Raw genomic sequence first — 21562 nt, 5'->3', positions numbered from 1 at the left:
AGTGCTTACAAATGCACAGAGACCTCCCCCACGAGAAGGCGTTCTGAATGCCCATCTCTTTCTCCATACAGGTTGTTTTATCTATTGAAGTTAATGCATGAAAAATCTCGAGCACCTGCACTGAAGAGTGTGCGAACTGGTTCCGCTGTGCTTTGTATATGCACTCCATGTCTGAGAGCTCAGATAGCATATTGTAGATTTATTTATTTTGCTTTATAGAGTTTTACTTGTGAAAATGCTTTTAATTAGTTGATAATTAAGAAAGATTTTAATTTCTTGAATGTTTAAAAGTAGGCTCTTCCTCACTGTCTTAGCCTTCCTCAGTAATGTTTTAGATTAGATTTAACAAATTAGTCCACACACATGAAATTAATGTCAACAGCCTGGGTCACATATGCTAAGGATCTGTAACTGAACACTGAGCTCTGTGTCTATTACCAAAGTGTGTGCCACTCAGGAGCAAGGGGTGTCACTGTTTGATTGGTATGATGGACAGGTTAGGTTCTGTCTGTCCCTGAGAGCTGGCAGAATGTTAGTGAGAGACAGTTGGAAAAACAGCAGCAAGGGAGTTAGTGAGAGCAGAGAGGATGTCTGACAGAGGGAAGCTGAGGTGAAGAGCAGCTTGTAGCTAAATGGACAGAAAAGTCAATTTGTAACAAAAGATCCCAAGTGCTAGAATAGGGAAGTAATACTGTAACATCTACCTTACTTTATTTAGTGTTTTATCCAAACCACAAATAAAAATTCCTTTTTTTGTTTAACTCTGTGGACCATGTGTCTCAGGGAAAGAAAAAAAAACGCAAGTTAATATCTTGGTCTATATATGTTTTAGGATATGAACAAATGGTGGCAGCAAGTGAACTGAAGTATGTTTGAACTCAACCCCAATAAGGCTGTGAAGTGTTGAGTGAAGGCCTGTTATTAAAGGGTGTTGGGCTATCCTGTTTGCTGAAGTGTCTGTGTGAGAGAGGGTGGACCTGAGAGGTAAAATTGCCACAGCTCTGTTGAGTTTTAGAAAAGACAAGAAGGGTAGCAACTGTGTGATGGTCTGACCTCCTTTTAACCCTCACCTAGAGAGGGAGGGAGGGAGGGAGAGAGAGAGAGAGAGACCATGTGAGTGGAGAAGGGGTGTCATAGTTGGTTTATACATTACAGTTACCATGAAGAGATTACCTGAAACCGTATAGGCGTGGTTTCTCCACAGAGTAGCAGTTATGCATTTGTTGGCAGAATAATTAACACAGGAAAGATGCACAGCCTGATTAAAGAGTAGATAAAGGTTTGTCTAGGAGAGAGATAGTGTCCTAACTACATGATTAGTTGAGAGAGAGAGCAATAGTGAGAGTGGATTTTCTGAGGAGGAGGATATTGCCCTAAGAGTAGCAATCTAGAGACAGACAAGAAAAGACACTTAATAGAAGAGAAGGTGCTGACCTCATTATCCTATCTAACTTCTCTCTTGCTGCACCCTTTGGAGTCTTCTCTTCTTTGTACACCAGATGTCTCCTACTCCAGTAGTACAGAGACTCTTTCCCATTAGATCAAGCACATCGTGCCTCAAGATTTCCTACAAACTTATAGTATCTGATGATGAAATAAAATAAAACGTGATCAGGACATTCACTTGACAAGCCACTTTATTCCTTTAGATACTACTTGGCTTGTTCTCCATACACAGGCTGTTTCAAGTTCATGGGGCACTTATAACACGTAAACTGGCTCTCAGTCTCATGAGCCAAAAATCACCCACTTTTGCCTTTCGATTCAGATTCATGGGTGATGCTGGCACTTATCTTGCAGTTCCTTTCCACTAGCATAAATGTCATTAATTTATCATTTAATAATAAGTTGAAGACTTCATTTTCATAGCAGAATATGGTAAGCACTCACAGTTATGTACAAATCATCCCTTGTCTGGTGCTACTGCTTGTGCAGTGATCCTTGTGTTAATAGAACACTGCTTGCTTGGAAATGAACTCCACTGACATTTTGTTGTATGCCACTTAATCATTCAGGTTAGATGGCTATGTGGACTACTTGGGGAAGTGGATTGCTAACGAAGTGGAGAGCTGGGGCAGATTTGAAGAGGTGTTTTGCAGAACAATCTATGAATGAGGTGATGTAACTTAAGCAGAAATAAAGATTTATGCTTTTAAATTGCCAGTTCAAGCTGCTCCACAAGCTCTGCTTTGTTCTCAGAGAAGTCACATTAAGGTGAATCTCAGATGCTCTAATTTGGCAACGTACTAGTGATGGACAGCCCAACCCTGCTGGTTATTGAACTAGTATGACAGGTCAGGGCTACGTTTGGTTTTGTAGGTTACAGTTGGTTTAGCTAAAAAAACACAACCTTTCTTCTCACTAGTGCTAGGGTTAAGTTCCTTTGCAGTTTATCAGAGGCATAAAAGGAGGAGTGATGCCACCAGGTTGTCTTTTTGGTGGGGGGTTCACGGGTGGAGATCTGTGTGACTCTGGCCCACTTGCCATGCTTAGGATTTTACTTTAGCCAATGTATTATATTCTTGTCTGGGATGCCAAAATAATAGCATTCAAGTCAGCATTTTCTCCTCCATGATTATATTTCTAACACCACTACTGAACAATTTGAAAAGTAGTTAGCTTATATCCTCAGGTTCTTAGTTGCTTGTAGCCATTATCAACATTAGACAGGTGATTGCTAGGCTGGTGGAAGATTTATTTCTCTCTGGTGGAAAATATCTCACCTCCAGCTTCAGCAGTGCTTCATTTCAAATTTCCTTCTACAAAGTGATAGTTTTGGACAGAAACCCTCAGGGATGACATACCCTATTAATCATTCAAGAGTTGTGCACGTATAGGTCTCTGCAAGCAACCAGCACTTTGAACATGAACCTTTAGATAGCATGGTAAAGTATCCGACAATGCCCCGACAATGTCCCAAGGCTTTCCCGTCCACCTGTATTTTGTACATGTATCAGTATCAGAGACTAAAATTCCAGTGGCTGTCCATGGCCTTCATGAACCAGGTTTGGGCAGCCAGCAATTTGGCAGCAGGTTTGTTCCTGCCAGCAATTGCCTTTCAGTATTACATATCCTTAAAATACTGTAATTCCTCGTTTCCTAACAGGACTTTTTCAATCGTGGCTCTGTATATAGCTTGTGAATTTAGATGAAGGATTAGGATTAACAATTGCAGAGAATTAACCTTTTTTTTTTTGAGAACTGTTGAAGAGAAGCATTCATAGTGCATAGGATTGTTTTCTTTCTCAAAATCAGCACTTGACTTTATTTGGCATGATCCCTTGTTGGGGTGGGGGGAAGTGGGCAATATATATAGTGTACAAATTAGACAGAAATTAGACAGTTTCCCCTAAATAACCCTGCAGAAATACTTGTAGCTGTTTGCATGCCTTTGTTCATGGGAAAGCAACCTTGAATATGCACACAGAATGATCTTTGCACTTTTATGCCAGGCTAAAAATAAAACCTTCTTTCCACCAAGGTTCAAAGCCCAGTGCTTTCTGCAGATCATCAGTTGGACACATTTCAAACTATCACCTGTTGCAAGCTGACTGTTCTGTAAGCGAGTTATGTAAGTAGGATTAATAAAGGCTTTAAGCCTGATCATGCTGTGTAGCTGGATCAGTTCAGACAGTCTTAGTGGCAGTAAAAAAGAAGGACATTTATTGTGGCTTGAACTATTTCCAAAAGAACACAAAGTTTTGCATTTAAAGCACTTGTCACATGGTTTAACACAGCTGGAAGTTAAATTTTGATTGAGGGTTTTGGTGTTTGTAGTTCATCAGCAGTCATCACATTTTAAAGTCTGGCATAGATTTAAAGTGTGTCATAGGTTTGCCATAACTGAGCTAGATGGTTGACAACCCAAAAAGGGCTTTCTTGATCGTGGTATCAAAACTCTGGAACTTCTTCCCAGGAAGATTCATCTGTCTCCTATCATTGTCTTCCTTTAGCAGGTGAAGACTTTTTTTGATTTTTTTGGCATTGCCCCACTAATTGTTATTGGCTCTCCTCCCTGGTTGCATTATATGTTTTGGGGTTTATGTATTTTAACAAATAACATTTTATGTATTTTAAAAGCTGTTTAATGTCTTGTGGTTTTAACATTGAAATGTTTTAATGTTTGCTGCCTTGGGGGATCCTCTTTGGGTGGAAGAGTGGCATTTAAATGTTTTTTTAAAAAAACTACAATAAATAATCCTTTATACATTGTGGAGAATTACAGTGCCATCCAAACAAGTCTGTCTAGTCATGGCTATCCAACCAGGCTTACATCCAAGAAAATGTTCTAAGAATTGCACTGTAAGTATTACAAAGAATGGACATCTGATGGTTCTGTATATGGGGAACTTCATTGAAGGTACTTCTTCAGATGTGTAGGGAATGAACAATTGGTTAGGAGAAACTGGATGAAAAGAGAAATGCTGTATCCATCTATATTGCAACCTGTGAATAGAAACTAGCTTTGCATAAATGTGTAGCACCGAGCCTAAAACGGGGTTTGTGGGTTAGTTGCCCTAGCATTTTCTCTGTGTATTGAGGTGGGGGTGGGAGAAGGAAATAAACTAGAATTTTCAGATTCTCGGATTACCCTACATATTAAGTGAGTAGTTTGTAGATGATAAAGTGAAATCCTTTATCTGATACCTTCCAAGAAGATTGTAATTACTTTTCCAATTAAAAAGAAAATATTCTTCTATTAAGGAAGAAATCTTTAGAGGTATAGCTGTAATTTAAAACCTTGTAAATGGCAATCTGAATTCAACCCACTACAATTCAATGTAAAACTGACTTTGATGCTGAGATGCCTTAACTAATACTTATCCCAGACCTTCATAAATTGTGATGGGATTACTTTGACCTATAGTGTCTCCTTTTCTGTTAATCTGTTTTACAACTGTCTAAATAAAATTAAATGTTGTCTTACTCTCTTTGATACTAGGGTTGCCAGCTGGCCTGGAGAAAAATGCCCTGTCCCTATAATAGAGGCTTAATATGTGGAAATGGGCACCTGAAGATTTTCATGGCTTGGAGGTAAATAATATCACATGGTAAATAACATCCCATGAAGCCTCTGTTAAAGGGATAGGATTTTTTCCTGGGCCAGTTGATACCCTGAGGGCTTGGGGGGGGGGGGTGTCACACCTGACTTATGGTGACCCCTAGTGGGGTTTTCAAAACAAGATATGTTTAGAGGTGGTTTGCCATTGTCTGCCTCTGCATCATGACCCTGGTATTCCTTGGAGGTCTCTCATTCAAATATTTACCATGGTGAACCCTGCTAAACTTCTGAGATGTGATGAGATCAGACTAGCCTGGGCTATCCAGGTCAAAACAGATTCAGAAGCTAGCAGTATATCTGGTATTGCCAAGCATCCATTTTACTCCTGTAATGCCTGGAAAGCTTTCTATGAGTTATGCTTATTATTTCCAGTTCAGGGTATAGATAGATATTGAAATAATTGTGTGTTTACCATTCCTTTCTCATGAGGTTGCATTAATCAGAAATGCTTGATTGGCGGACTTATTGATATCTGTAATCTGGAGGACACTAAGTGTATGGGATTTTAAAACACTTTTGATAAAGTGCACCACCAAAAACTTATAAGTAAATTTTGCAGTCTGTGGATAAAAGTACAGATCAGCAGTGCTATCCTAAGTGCCATCCTCAACAGAGTTACACTTTTCTAAGTCTAAGCTTAGAAAGGTATAACTCTGCTTAGGATGGCACTGTAAGGAACAAACATGGACAGTTTTCATGGGGAGAACTAAGCAGTGGGAGCCCTCTAAGTTCTTAATCAGGATGAGTCCTGATGAATTTACTCTTAAGCAGTCAAGTCAGGGATAAAGCCAGGTCATTCAAGAAGTTACACAGAAGCAATGTGAAAACTCCTTAAGTGATCTGCATATATTTGGGGTCTGATCCAACAGGACTTCTCATATGTTCTTGTGCCATACATTAGGAAAACAGTTTCTATCCTTTCTTTGTATAATTAACCCCTTAAAAATTAAAAATGGAGGAAACTGAAGGATCACAAATGTCCAAGATTCACATTATTTCTTGAAGAACATATAGTATTCTGGGCTTTTATTACTTTTTTGGTCCATAATCTTGCATATTGGCATTTGTGTCACAATTTGCAATTTCAAGGGGGAAATATGATCGTAGCAAGTACTGGGGCAAGCTTTAGCTCCCAAGTGTGCTGCATCACAGCCTGCTTCTCACTCTGAGAACTCTTTCTGTGATAGCATATCATTATGCATTATACTGTTGTTGTGTGCTTGGCAAGTAAAATGCACCTGCTGGAGAACGGCTGGAAAATAGACAGTGGATGCTTCTTCACATGCAAAAACTGTGTGGTCAGACAAAAACCATTTCCTCATCTCTATCCTTCTCAGCATTCAAGGCCAGTCCTTAGAAGTGATGTGTGACACCTTCCTTGGCAAAGCGTTCCATGTTCTAGCACCTCCAGAATATACAGAATATTAGAAGTACATGTAACACCACTGAGAAGCAGTTGCCTTCTGGAATGCTATCCCCGTTGTCTGCACAAATGGCCTGAATACCCTAACAGAACTTTAGTGCTCAGAACTCCATAACAAGAATACAATAAAATAATTGCTGGCATGCAGCAGGAAATTAATTAAATAAATAAATTTGTGTTTCCGATAGGCTAGTGTAGAGGTCTGCAACCTGCAGCTCTCCAGGTGTTCATGGACTACAATTCCCATCAGCCCCTGCCAGCATTGCCTATTGGAGAGCCGCAGGTTGCAGACCCCTGGCTAGTTCTCCTGCCACACAGATAAGGCTGCCTGCTGTGTCTCTGAATGTCTGTCCCTCTTGCCTCCTTCTAATCAGCAAATATTTCTGTAGCATCAGGTATGATTGGATCATTCTTGGTATATAAAGTGGGACAAATAGATTGCATAAAGAACCCTTCTGGTTCTGCGTTTCTATGTGTCTCCTATCTGTTTAGGCAGTTGTGCCTACATCCCTTTAACCAGTTGGGACACACTTGGTCATAGTGCAATTTAGAGAAAATTATATGTGTTTAAGTCTCATTGAGATCATTGTGGTTTAAGTGCTTAACGGTGCAATCTTAAACAGAATTATACCCTTCTAAATCTATTGAAATCAATGGGTTTAGAAGTGTGTAACTCTGCTTAGAACTACACTGTGAATGTGTTTCTGTATATATTCTGTTGACTTTAATAAGGCTTAAGTATACCTGACTTTCACAGAACTGTGACCTAGAATGTGATGTTACACATTTCAAATTCTGCTGCCAGAAAAAATTATTTTGACAGAAGGTAGTATTCAGATTAAGAATATTTACTTCCCATGTTTCCCATAGTGTACTCAGGGATTTTTTGAGTGGGGGAGGGGAGGAATAGCAGGAAAAAAATTCAATCCCCTAAAAACCTGGGGAGCAGAGATAGCTTCTAGAATCATAATTCTTTCCCCAGCGCAACCCCATTATTAGACATGTCATGTACATTTTTGAGCATTTGCTTTGCAGTCATAGGGGCTAGGAATTTCTTGTTGGTGTGAATGAGTAATTAATTCTGTGCCAGAAAACCACATTTGAGTTACTTGATCTCATCTGATAATATAGTAAATGTACATTTATTTTTAAGTAATACTTGTACATTTCCGGAAAGGAACACAAGATCTCTGACCTCCATCAGGGACGGTTTAGAAACAAAGCATGCATCTGTCTTGAACAAGTACATTTGTACAATTTTATCTTTCATAGGCTAGAAGCAACAGAGTTCCATTGCTTATTTTCTGTTTCTGGAAACCCTCCAAAGTAAATTGACTTCCATCACTGCCAAAGTTTGCTTTTCTCTGTTTTGGTTTCATATATAAAAATAAAAAAAATCGTAAATTGTTATCTTATTTTCTCTTGAAGTGGTACATAGTGAACTCTGGGGGAAAGAAACCCTCTAGTGTCATAAGGAAACATTATGAAAAGATTGATGCAAGCAAATTTAGCCGTAGGTAGAGTTATTTGTTTGATTTTAAAATCAAAACGTGGGAGGTTGCTGTCAGCAGCCTTACAGTAAACCGGCAAGGCAAAAATAAAAGAATTATATCTGCTGGGAGACACGTGGTTTAAATTCTTTGTGACATGAGAAGGAAGTATTTAAGTTATAAAAATTGATAGATCTGAGCACAGGAGTTTCTCACTTCATTTGTGTCCAGTGATTCTCTTTCCAATGTGAGATGAAATTGAAAACCAAAAGTACGATTCATTCTGTGTTCTAATCTTCAGTCCTTGCATAGCAGCATAGTGTCTCTCTTGCCATCTTTCTGTCTCTGAAAGGCTAATAACAGCATGGGGTGGTTTGTTGGCAAAACTTGTTATGAGGGTGAAGGGTTAAACCTCATCTTCCTCCCCAAACTATGGTACCTCACAGCTGTAATTTATCTTTAAAAGATTCTGGGAAGGTCCAGTTATTGATCTTGCAGTGCATTGTTTTTGCCATGACCCTAAGGAAAGGGAAAGTTTCAGGGAACACAATAAAGGACTATACAGTTACTAAGAGTGTGGAAATAGCGATATACACTTTAAAGTTTGATTCTAATAACTGCTAATGTAGTTGCTAGCATAGAAGGCTTAAAAATAACTACAAATTCACAATGGATAAGTCTAATGATGGCACTAACCCATAATATGTACAACTTTAAGATCCATGTTAGAGACAGAATACCTCCCAAGTACCAGATGATGGAGACAAAGGGGGAGGTTAATTCCATCATATCTGGTTTGTGCTTCCCAGAGACATCTCTTTGGTTACTGTTAAAGGCAGAACACTAAACTAGAAGATCCTTTGAACTGGTTTAACAAAGCTGCTCCTATAGAAGAAGAAAACAAAAAAACCCATGTGTTCTAGATCTTGTCAAGTTTTGGAGTAAATACCTTTCTGGTGCCCAAAATGGCTATAACTGACATAAGCATGAGTAAAATACATTTGCAAAATCTTCCCTGGTAATAATGTTTGTACAGGACGCTGAAGTTCCACAAGACATTGAAGAAAAGTCTGTAGATGTATTTTTAAAACTTCAGAATCATCCCATTGAGCTGAAATGCACTAGGATTGCTTCCAAATTTTGTTTCAGTTTGGGATGGTGGATTGGCCCTGCTGACTTGTGAGCACTGTTACATTCCACCTCCAAGATGCCTAGGTACCCAGTGACCACTCTGAGTATCCACCTAGCAATGTGCCACTCTCCCAGTTTGCCTGACCCTCTGAGGGGTTTCTATCTCACTAATCCTTTGAGATACTTTCACCAATTTGCCATTTTAGGAGTTACCCACCCAGTGCCTGCATCTCTTTTTACCCAGTAACTGGTTGTCATGAGGACAACTTACTGTACTTGTGCACTCCCAGGGAGTTAGCTGATTTTGTAGCTGACCACCTCTCTTCCCCTCCCCATTTAAAAGAGTATGTTTTGAATGGTGGAGGTCTGTGTGATATGAGAACCAGTTCTTCATTCTGTAAATGCCCTAGCTGTCCAGGCCCTGCGGGATCTTGGAGAGTTCCACAGGGCCTGTAAGACCGAGCTATTCCACTGGGCCTTTGGAGATGCCGGCCGCTGATGGCGCCCCTTCCTCCCCTTTTATCATCTGTGGCCCTTTTCCATCTTGGGCCTTCCGTTCCCTCTTAAGAGGGTTTTTTTAGATGACCGGATGCTGTATTTTTTACATTTATATTTTACTTCATTTTGTATGCTGTATCTTAAATGGTTTTAATTCGATGCTTAGAGCCCTTATTTTATCTTATATTGTATTTAATTTATTGAGAGGGCTCCTTTTGCTTATTTTTGTTATTTATGTTATATTGAAATGCTGCACACCACCCAGAGCTCTCCGGGGTTGGCGGTATAAAAGTCAAATTAATAACAACAACAACAACTAATACTATTCTAAGGCAAGCTCTTTAACTTCGAAGGTACAGTGTTCTTAAAGTTTCCCATTACCTTGGAGTCTTTGTCCAGATAGACTGACAGCCGTTTGTTGCCTGATGTGGCAAAAGTGGCCATCAAGATATAACTCAGATGTATCCAGCTGTATTCAGCTAAAATGGACCTGCCAGAATGGACCCCTCTCCCTCTGTGACAAGGGATTTTGTCTCCTTTGTTTTCCTCCTCCCTTGAGAGCCATATAATTCTTTCGTGAAATCTCCAGGGTGGTGCATTCTGGCCCCTGATACCCCCCAATTCTCTGTGTCTCTCCCAGGAGAGAGAAAACTTTGAATGTGGATCTTTGGTAATTAGCGTTATCTTCCTGTTGAAGAATGAAAAGAGTACTTTACTGCTGTTGCAGCTCTGCTCTTGAGAGATTCTTCAGCATCTTTAGTTATGGTTAATATGTGTGTTTGCGTGTGTTTAAGGATTCACATTTTCCATCTAATGTGACTGGTAAGTGCAGACATTAGGTCTCTGTGGCATTTATTCCAGATTATTTCTGGTTTTGAGGGTTGTGATTCCTAACCATATTATACTGAAGATAAATTGCAGTTACAACACCACAGTAGATTATAATTAGAGATTTGTGTCCGCTAGGGTGATCCCTATGATTGAGAAGACTGAAGCATCCTGTCTCAGAAAGTACATTTTGCGGTTCCATTAAAAAGCAGCAAATAATAAATTATTTTATTATTAATTATGTACTCCTACATGGAGGAGTGTTTGGCTTTACTGACTGATGAAGCCACATCCTAGAGACATACTTGCAATTACCTAGAAGTAAGTGCTACAGTTACTTTTTGATACAACAATTGAAGCCCTTAGGGTTGAGTTCAGGGCAAGGGTGGAGGAGGCACCTTTCACATTCTGCCAGTTTCTTGTTAGCTGATAGAGGGTCAATTTCCTGACTGTGTGAAAGTCTTGCTTTGAGCGAGAGAAAAAGTCTGTGCCTCCCTCAGTGCAGACACAATACAAGTGTTTCATGTCTGCCCTGAGACCCCTTGTCCCATGAATCACTTAAATAGTGAGATTTTTCAGCAAGGTCAAGGGTGAAATATTCAGAACTTTTCCTCAGTGCTAAACATTTAACCTTTCTTGACACCCGGGAAGCCCTTTTCCTTGACACCACAAGTACTCTGCTGTTTGTTAAGCCTGTATGTAGTCTTTAGTATGTGTACACATTGTTGTGCTCATGATAGAGGCCTTTTAAAAAGTGTCTGCTCATTGTCAGGAAGGTCATGGCTGGTCGTTGTCAGGAAGGTCATTAATTTTGTGCCACCAATTTTTATAGCATCTCAAAGGTACCTGCCTTTTTAGAGGAATCAGCAGCCAGAACGGTTTTTGAGCTGACTGAGGTTGGACTTCCATGATGAGCAGGTGCTTCAAAATCACTTGTTTTGAAATAGTTTTAGCCATTCTGGCATATCAACTCTATAGAGTGAGCAATATTGGTTTTATAAGATGGTGCCTTCAGTAAAAAGTTTTTTAGTAGATGTGTGCAAGATATCAAGCTTGTTGAGCCAAAAATGACTGAATTGTAGGTATTTTTTCACTACAAATCTCAGGTAATTTAACTGTCACATTCTCCCAAGAAACTGTACAGCTCTGTGAACATGTTAGAGATCTTTCTAATTGAGTTCTTAACACCCTCACAAAACTATGACCCCCGTAGGAGCAATCATAACAGTTAAAGCAGCCTATGTTTGAAGTGAAGATATACTGAATTTTTCTCTCCTCAAAAATTGCTACATACATACCAATAGTATTTAACCCAACTGTTCCTTTACATTTTTGTTCCCCTGAGCACTTAACGTACACATATAATGTCAGCATGAAAGTGTCCATGTTTCTAATAACATATTCCTTCCTCCCCACATCCCTCATATTTATATAATGTATTTATACTCCACTTTTCAGCTAGATTGGTTCCAAAACAGCTTACAATTAAAATCTATTTTAATTAAAGACACTTGCTGAGATGCACAGTTTCATTTTTTTCTGCACTATGAAAGAAGCATCACCAAATACTGCTGCATCTGTTAGAACACTGAATAGCTTAGACTTGTCAGTTGCTAGAGTTGATGTGTGGGAGGAGTTTGTTCCAGATATTATTTCTCTGCTCAAACCCCTTCTTCTAACTGCTGATAGTTCCTAATAGCTGGGCCTTTAGGTGTTCCTGCACAGTGATAAACACTTCCCTGACAAAAAAACAAACTGTGCAGCTCCTATAATTTTTCTCAAGAGATCCACAGTATGGGGTAGCTGTTAATGTCTGGAGGCAACAGAGAAATTGAGAATGTCTGCTGGAGACAGAGAACTGGGAATGTCATTTGGTAAAGATATCCTTACCTCTTGTTTTCTTTTCCAGGATCATTCCTGCACTAGAGCACTCATCACAACAGATCTCCCCAAGCAATCTGTTCAGCTCTGACAGCTCTGAATTCACCAGGACATACTCCCAACGAGTTAGCCGATACAATCTGGATGAAATAGATGCTTGCTGGCTGGAACTCTTAAATATGGAGCTTAAGGAAATGGGTAAGTGTTTATGGTTCCCCTTTTCCTTATTTGGGTTGCTCACACACCATAAGTAAACACATCTGAGCTAGACCTTGAGACTAGATTATTATAACACACTTGATGTGGGGTTGCCTTTGAAGACAACATGGCAGTGGCAGATCATTCAAAATACAGCACCTCAGTTTGTATGGAAGTAGCAGCTTTGCACCTATTAATTCCCATCTTAAAATGTTTGCACTCGCTGTTTCCAGATTGAGTTCAAATTGCTTGTTCTCCTCCAGTTTGTTCCTCTGGAAATCCCAAAGGCAGCTCCACTTGTCCCAACAGTGTCGATTCTGTGTCCGCCCCCCATGAGAATTTCCACTGGCTAATCTTGGGCTTTTACGGTGATGGCCACTATATCGGGAGACAGTCTTCCTAAGAAAGTTAAGAAGGGATCCATCTTCATATCCTTTGGGAAGCTGTTCAAGCCTGAGCTGTTGAGGAAGATACAGGGGTTTGATTAATAGCAATGATGGTTCAATGATGCAATAATGAAGGAGCAACAGTGGTGTAGTGATTAAGAGCAGGTGTACTCTAACCTGGAGGAACCAGGTTTGATTCCCCACTCTGCTGCTTGTGCTGTGGAGGCTTATTTGGGGAATTCAGATTAGCCTGTGCACTCCAACACATGCCAGCTGGGTGACCTTGGGCTAGTCACAGTTCTTCTGAGCTCTCTCAGACCCCACCTACCTCATAGGGTATTTGTTGTGAGGGGGGAAGAGAAAGGAGTTTGTAAGCCCCTTTGAGTCTCCTTGCAGGAGAGAAAGGGGGGGATATAAATCCAACTCTTCTTCCTTGTCTCTTTTTGTGCTTTTATGTCTTTTATAACTAGATATATTGTAGTTAGAATTGATTAATTCAGTGCACTGAAGCCAGTCCCCATGCTCAGGTTCTGCTTCCCCCTCCCTCTTCTAGGGAACATTGGGTTGAGGTAGATGCCACACACTGCACACACAGAAGTGGTGTTCATCGCATAATGTCATTTCCTTAAAACTGCTTCCTGCATTTCTGCTTACATTTTATTTTAATCTGGGAAAATTCTTATGGAAGCTCCCCCAGTATCTTGTTCATCAATACTTGTTCCATAAATTATCGTATTGCATTGCGAGCTGCAATCTGAAAAGAGGAACCACAGAAAAACATAACTATAATAGTGTAGAACAGGAGTTATGGCGGCTGAGCTGGACTGCAAAAAATGAGAAATAAAAAAGAAATAAAGCAACATCATATAGAGCCACCTTCAACTGGTGAGAAACTGCAAAATGTACAGAAATTCTTTTTAGCCCTGCTTTGGCTTTGTCTGTCTCTTGTTCCTCTTTTTGTGCATTCTTGAAAAACTGGGATTGCTTTAAAAAAGAAAACAAAACTGAAAAAGATCATACAAATTTACACCTTCCTATGGAAAGGGGAGACATACTTTTTATATCCTCTAGCTCATTCCTCTGACTACACAAAATTGCTCTATGGTGCTATTTTGAATGCCTTTATTTTATAGGCATTCAGAATTGGGATTTTAACTGATTGAATATGTGATAAACTGATGTTACTGCTTTTTTAAATGCTTCAAAAATGATCTTTCATCAGGAAAGTTCTCAGTGGCTGCCTTAAGATGTCATGACAAGTGACTGTCACACTTCAGTTGGGCACAAACTCAGCTTGTTGCAGTGTTCTTTGTGTGCTCCTTGATCGTCCCATAGCCCTTCATGCATGCAGCTTGATATGAAAAGTTGATATTTGATCAAGGTCCAATTCATTCTGATGCCCACGTGATTTGTATGGAGTAAACAAACTCCAATTTATTTGCATTTGGACATCATAGTGAATTAATGTTTTGATCAAACTGGGAACAGCAAGCTCCATGCACAAAAGGAGGTGGGAAAGGAAAGAGGAGCACACAGCCATCCCAAGGGACTGTGTTCTATCAAGAGTTTCATTACAGCAATATAAATGAAGTGTATAATTAATTCATTAATTAACACAAAAGGAAAAGAAAGGAACCTTTTCCTTGTCACCAACACACACCTCTGATAGGCTACCCTACTCAGGAAAAATGTGCTGGGGAAAGAGCTGTCAGCTGATAATGTGATGAACATTTAACAATTTCAGATGGTTTTATTGATTGCTGTTGTGCAAGATGGTCTGACGTAATTTGGATCAGACACCAAAATTAACACAGAGAACCTTATAGATAGCCCAAGACCTTTTTCTTTTTGGCAGAAGCTGGAGTACAAATCTTTATATTTTTCTTGAGTTCCATGCTATATGTTATGATCACTGTGCAGTGCAAAGCTATTCTGCAACTGACTAAAGCAGGGGTAGGGAACCTGCGGCTCTCCAGATGTTCAGGAACTACAATTCCCATCAGCCCCTACCAGCGTGGCCAATTGGCCATTCTGACAGAGGCTGATGGGAATTGTAGTTCCTGAACATCTGGAGAGCCGCAGGTTCCCTACCCCTGGACTAAAGAGACTGTTAAGGCTTTGGGATAAAATTCCCTTGTATATGTTTTCACACACACGGACATACACATAGACCAGGGGTCTGCAACCTGTGGCCCTCCAGATGTTCGTGGACTGGAATTCCCATCAGCCCCTGCCAGCATGGCCAACTGGCCATGCTGGCAAGGGATGATGGGATTTGTAGTCCATGAACATCCGCAGGTTGCAGACCCCTGACATAGACTCACACAGGTCTTTCTGATCATACTAAGCATGTTCTTTCTCTGTCTCTCTATCATATGTATATCCCAGAGAAACCAATATTTTTCTTCTGCATTAGGAGGGGGAAAACCTGTTCATAACTAGAACTCCTTGATAGGAACTTTTTCAATATGAAGTGAAAGGCTAGGGAGCCATTGCCTCTTATTTTATTCCTAATGGATAGCATTGCTGTATGTATGTATGGTACACACTTTCTAGTTCAACACAAAATCACTCTAGGATAACGTGAGTGTGGAGAAAAGAGCATTTCCTTCTGCTGTCTCTTTCCTAGTGCTACTGGCTTAGGAAAATTACCCACCTGTGTACTGAATCAAGTCAAGAAGCTAAACAAGCAGCAATCAAGGGATCATTTGATAAAATGACAAGGCCCCTATTGAAAGTTTAGAGGAAGTTTTGCATGTAGTGAAATCAGAGACTGTTTTACTGAAGGGAATAATTAGCAGTCACAGTAATATCAGACCTACAACAACTATAGCAAATACCAAAATGCCCACACAAGCACACACATCATTCAAGAAGGATGGTACAAGAGACTAAACAGGTAGACAGGTGAAAAAGGAGCTTACCTGAACAGGCTTCTTCAGGCACTGGTGTGAGTCTTGGGAGGAGCCTGAAGAACCTGGCAGCCAATAAATCTACCAGGTGAGGGCACAAGCAGATTTGAAACACACTGAGTACCCACTGACAGAATCCAAAGCAGTGACTAAATCAGTATTCCAAGCAGAGTTTCTGACCAAAGAAGCTGGAAGTCCATGATGGCTGTGAACAGTGAAGTTTTGTAGTACTGTACAGGAGTGGTACTAGCAGAAATGTACACTTGTGGGTTGATTCTGGCTTCATCTAGCCTTGAATGAAACCAAAGTTTCCTTTTCTCAGGCAAACAGAAAGGGGAAGAAAAGAAAATTCTCAGATTCTGAGAATATTCCAAAATAAGGTGGAGTTTGGGGAGCAAGAAAGGATATTTTCCAGGAGGCTATGATGGGAGCTTCAGCAGGAAATTACAGCAGGCTTGTATTGGGTCAGTGTAAATAGAGATTTTTTTTCAGTTGACAATACTAATGTGAATCTAGGTCTTTACCAGTATGAATATTAATGCAGCATGATCTTTTGTGCTTGAGTGTTGCTTTATTGAAGGTCTTAATTAATGGTTTTAGGATTAAACAACACTGGAAAGAACTTATTGATATGAGGGAGAGGGCAGACTGGGAACAACAAGCTCCATGCTATAGTCCGTAGGTGTCAAACTCGCGGCCCTCCAGATGTTATGGACTACAGTTCCCATCATCCCCTGCCAGCATCATGGTGGCAGGGGATAGTGAGAACTGTAGACCATAACATCTGGAGGGCCGCAAGTATGACATCTGTGCTTTAGTCTATGCGCTTTTTGTATTGTCCAACTCCATCCTACAAAGATTACTAATTTTTCATAATACGCTTGATTCTTTTTGAGAAAGATAAACTACAAATGTTGTGAAGTAAGTAAATAGCACAAGTGCTGGGTAGAAAGTTGGCAGCCCTTCTTCTAGATTCATAGAGGATGCCCTGGCAGCCACTATCCAGACATTGTCTACTTGGTGTCTCACATGTGACAGGATAGGAGCAACCTTTTTTCCCTTTAACTTGACAAACGTTTTGCCAGTGCAGTTTTTCCAAGCAGTTCTACTGCCAGTACCTTGGGATTTGGCCTGTACATTAAAAGTATAAGACTTTTCAAGTTCTAGTCCATTTCAATAGTCTTAATTGATTGCTGAATGCAGTTGGAAGTAGATGATGCCACTAATCACCCTGGGATAAGAGAGAGATATAAAACAGTTCAAGAGAAATGATGTTCACAAGAACACTAATTTCAGATGAGTTGTTCCTGAAATGCCTCAGAGTTCAGATTAGTCATACATTAGTGAATGCAAGTATATTATTGCCTCTATGATATACTATATGAGGAAGTAGGTATTAAAAATGGGCTACTAGGTAAAGATGTGGATTTAACAACCCAATTCAAATCCTCTCCCCGGTGAAGGGATTGGTGCCACTGTAATTTTGCCCCGCCACCTCCAGAGGTTTTTTCTATGGGCCAGGAAGCCCAAAGCTGAAAATAAAACACCTGCCAGCTGAAATCCCCTGTCCAGGGACGGGGCTGCCGCTCAGCACCTGATAGCCTGTTTTGTCCTCCTCATCACAGATGCCCACCCAGGGACTCTGGAGCACCCACAAATGGTAGTCCCATGTTCAGACTTAGCAGCAGAAGCAAAGACCTTTAGGAAGCAAGAAGCTGGGAGGAACTGCAGAGAACTGGCAGGAGGGCCTGAGCAGCAAAACCTAGCCTCAGCAGTTCCAGGGGAAAGGATGGAAACAGGACAGCCCTGGCTGCTTGGGCTGCAATGAGCAGTCCAATCAGCCTTAGGAGTGGGTGCAATCAAGGCAGAGGGCTAGGAAAGCTGAAGAGCCAGTCCCCAGCTGTCAGGGTTCGACAGACAATTCATCAGCCACTAGTAGGCTGAAGAAGAGAGCTGCCAGGAAGGATGGAACCTCCTGAGAGGGATAAAAGAGAAGCAGGGAAAGAGGTCTGTGTAGTGCAAGGGCTCAGGACTGTAGGAGTGATACTAACTGCCTGACAGAAGTAAAGAGCTTATAAATGAAGACAAAGTTGGGTTTTCATTGATCCCAATGGGTAGCTGAGCTCCTACAAGGCTAAGGTGGCCTATCCTGCATGAGGGCAGGCAGAGAGATACTCACATCCCCCATAGGGGATAATGGATGTACACTATGAAAAACATGGTGTACATCTGACGCCAGCTCCATCAGTGGGGGTTGGGAGGCAGTGGAAGACAACTAAAGTTGACTTCAATCCCTGGAATGCTCCTAGCTGTGCAGGGGCATCTTTCTCTACTGGTGGGGCTGGAAAATGGCAGCGGCTTCTGGGGTCAGGTGTCATATCACCCTCCCATATATCTGCCCCCTCCACTGGTGCATGTGCCCCTTGTGCTGCCAGGGTGGATATCAATGTTAGCACTGGGCTTCACCAACTCCTATGATGAGTTCCCCCCCCCCCCCATGGATCGGACTGCCCGCCACAAAGCCCAGATTCTGAGAGCATTAATATCTGACCTAAAATTCAAGGGAAAAAGCTCTTAAAATGGACAATTGACAAAAGAAACAGTAAGAGCAAAATATACATAAATAAACCACAGCAGCGCTGAAGAAGGGAAAACCAAAAAGCCCTATGTGGTTTGCTTGATGGCAATAAAATAACTGGGCCACAGATTCAGCAAAAGATTTATAGTGGATGTCTGCATGGTTTCTAACACAGGAAACCATCAAGTAGGCTAGGTAGATACTGCTTGCTTTAAAAGCCTCCTTTACCTCAAATGCGACATTGACTTGTAAGAGATTGCACGAAGCTATATATTAAGGATTGTCAACAGTGGAGTTAGCTTTAGTTTTATTGCTATGATAGGTCACAGATTGGTCACTCCATTCTTAATCAATGTGCTCTACTTGGTGTGATGCAGATGGGATGTGGCATGGATGGGAATTCAGGCAATTGACCTGCAGGCAGCAGGTGTCACATCTAATTACCAGTCTCCCTTAATAATCAGTGGTATTATCTCTCTGTTTCTGGAAAAGGATACAGGGCCGCTAGTGTTTCTTTCAGAAAACCATTGCATATTTATACTTCTGATCTATTTCACTTCACCTAGAATTTTCTTCTTTTTTAAAAGTGTTTTTATTAGTTATAATATAATAAATGACATAGAAGCAACATTCAAACAATTCATTACTGACATACAATTAGTAAGAGAGCTAAGACGAGAAAGAGAGAAAAGAAAAGAGAAAAGAAAAGAAAAGAAGCTGAGAAAGAAGAAATAGTGGGTTAGAGAATAGAATGCAGTACGAAATGTTCCTTTGTTGCTCTTGAACTGACTAATAACTTGTAATCCCTTTTAGTGGCATCAGGGAAACTGAGCTACTGATCATGCACCAAGTCTTTTGATATTATATTGGACTTTTTGTTGATGGATCAAGGCCAGAAACATGTTTACTGGTTTGTAGAGAGGATGACCTCAAGTGGATTTGGGTGGGAGGGGTAAGGAAGTTGAAAACTGGAACTACTTCAGCAATTCTGTGGAGTTGTAACATATACACCTCTCCCCATACACTTCTCATGTTAACTTTGCTAGACTTTGACCATTTATGCATTCAGTTCTTACTTTGCTGCTCTATGCTTTTGCAGTTTTTTCTTGGGTTTTTTTGTTTGTTTAAATGGGAAAAACAAACTGTGAAGCATCCACAACTGAGCTGATCCACCATTTAGCTGCCTGCCCCTCTTCTTTTTTCAGTCTGGGTGGGAGGAACTGCTTTTGTGTGGGTGAGGAAAGCCAGGAGGAACAAGAAAACTTGAAGAAAAAGAAACAAGTTGATTCTCTTCACTTTCCCTGAAAAGTCACATTTTGAAAGCTTACGGGAACCATGGACATTCTCAGACCTGAGAGCTCAGTGAGTTCCAGAAAGGGGGAAATCTAGAATCCCATCAAGAATCCAATTTGAAGGGGATGCACGAAACCAAGAATCCAACCTGAAGGGAATGCACACTGAACATGAAGGAAACCACAAGTACATAAAAGCCCTTCATCTTGAACTTGTCTGTGGTCCTGATACCTCTGAGGGCAATTAGCAGCCCTGACCTCTAATCAAATTGTTTCTCAGACTTTTTAACCTTCCCCACCCCTCAGCAGTTGAGGCAGCTGCAAGGAAAGACTTAGCACAGGCAGGGGCAGTTGTGTTTCTCTTGCTGTTATCCAGTTGGCCAAGCTGGTATGTCCCAAATAGCTAGTCAGCTATAGGAAACTGCAACTAATCAGGTACCTATGGCCCATCTAGCAACTGATCATGCTTCCCCAAGGATTATTTGTTGCCCCCAGGCTGGGCCTGAGTTTGAAAAGCACTGATTTAATACACAATCACCAGTCAGGATTTATCTCTTATGGGGGAGAGAAAGCAGTTACTGAATTAAGCTTGGGTGTGTGGGAGTAAAGCTCTGCTCATGAGAAGGTAATTTCCTGATCAGTCTGTTTGTATTACCAGTAACAGCTGATTAGAAGCACTAGCAACAGAATCTCTGTATTAAGCTTCCCCTTCCCCTAATATGGAGTAGTCAGGGAAGGGCAGATATGTTTAAAGTGACGTTTCCCAGCCATTCCTACAGAATACAGTCATAAAGTTAAGTGTTGGCCTCAGTGTATATAGATGAATTGCTTGAAATACACTTTAATATACAGTCCTATGTAAGTATTTTTTTAACAATCAGGACTTTATTTTTTTAAGTATATAACAAATGGTCTTGTATATTCTGTTGACCTTACAATCAAGTTAAGGTTAAGGTAATCAGCATTCTATATTTCACTTTCTGCAAACTCATTTTGAGGGTCCTGAGATGAAGCAGAATTGCCAGTGCTTTGAACGCTCTGATTACAGCTACTGTAATCCAAATTGTGCCTAATGGTGAGGATAATGATGTGAGATCTTGTCCCATTTCATCCCTTGGCAAAGTGTTTGATTGGGATCAGGCTCAAGGCGGCCTCACAATGTGAATGGCAATTCTCAAGTGCTCAACTTCTCAGAACTCCAAACAGCTCTTCAGAAGGCTGAGCTCTGCACCGCACGATGCATTTTAAAGCTGTTCTGAGGAAAAACGTAAACAACATGGCATAATTTAATCCAGTAAATTGGACATGAAAAGAGCCAAGGAACGCCACAGGGCAGGCCCTTTTCGAAAGCTCTGTTGCCTGCAAAACATCCGTAACAACAACAACATCTTGTTCTTGCCTCTTCTCCCTAACGGTTTGTGTAATATTTGGTCATGCATATAAAAATTTTTTCCGAGGTGGTTAAACTTTGGTGCAGACACATAGTCTCTGTGCAAAAGAGTCACTTCCATCATGCTCTGCCGGCAGGGATCTTCAGCTCCAAACAGTTACTTGGGCTAGGGTCAGCCTTGACTGGAAATAGACAGTACAAGCATAATATCATCAGCTCTGCTCTGTGGATTTTATGGCATGAGATGCTGAGGATTTGGCATTTAGGACTCCAACAGGCAAGACAAAGATTGCTGGTCTCCTTATGTTCATAAAATGGAATTTGCAGGCTTCCATATACTGCCTCTCATAGAGAGATAGAAAGTAAAATATGCATTTATTGGACACCTGCCAGATTTCTCAAAATAAAGCAAGTCAAGCTGCATGTGTTCCACTGGAGCTCCTGAGTTTTAGTGAAAACAAATGAATGTGGTATAGCGGGTAGCATGTCGTAT

General features: G+C 40.7%; 1 protein-coding gene across 5 annotated transcripts in view; it reads left to right on the top strand.

Annotated features, from left to right (window-relative positions):
• Nucleotides 1-21562, top strand: part of JADE2 (jade family PHD finger 2) — a 214308-nt gene that overhangs the window by 115405 nt on the left and 77341 nt on the right. For all 5 annotated transcript variants that reach the window (XM_048487860.1, XM_048487863.1, XM_048487862.1 and 2 more), the window contains exon 5: nucleotides 12342-12511. In XM_048487860.1, coding sequence (XP_048343817.1) covers nucleotides 12342-12511 — 170 coding nt within the window. The remainder of the gene's footprint in view (nucleotides 1-12341; nucleotides 12512-21562) is intronic.

The sequence above is a fragment of the Sphaerodactylus townsendi genome, linkage group LG03, assembly GCF_021028975.2.
Source record: "Sphaerodactylus townsendi isolate TG3544 linkage group LG03, MPM_Stown_v2.3, whole genome shotgun sequence".
Taxonomy (NCBI): domain Eukaryota; kingdom Metazoa; phylum Chordata; class Lepidosauria; order Squamata; family Sphaerodactylidae; genus Sphaerodactylus; species Sphaerodactylus townsendi.
Note: the sequence above shows the minus strand (reverse complement) of the source record. Positions and strands in the feature narration are given on the sequence as shown.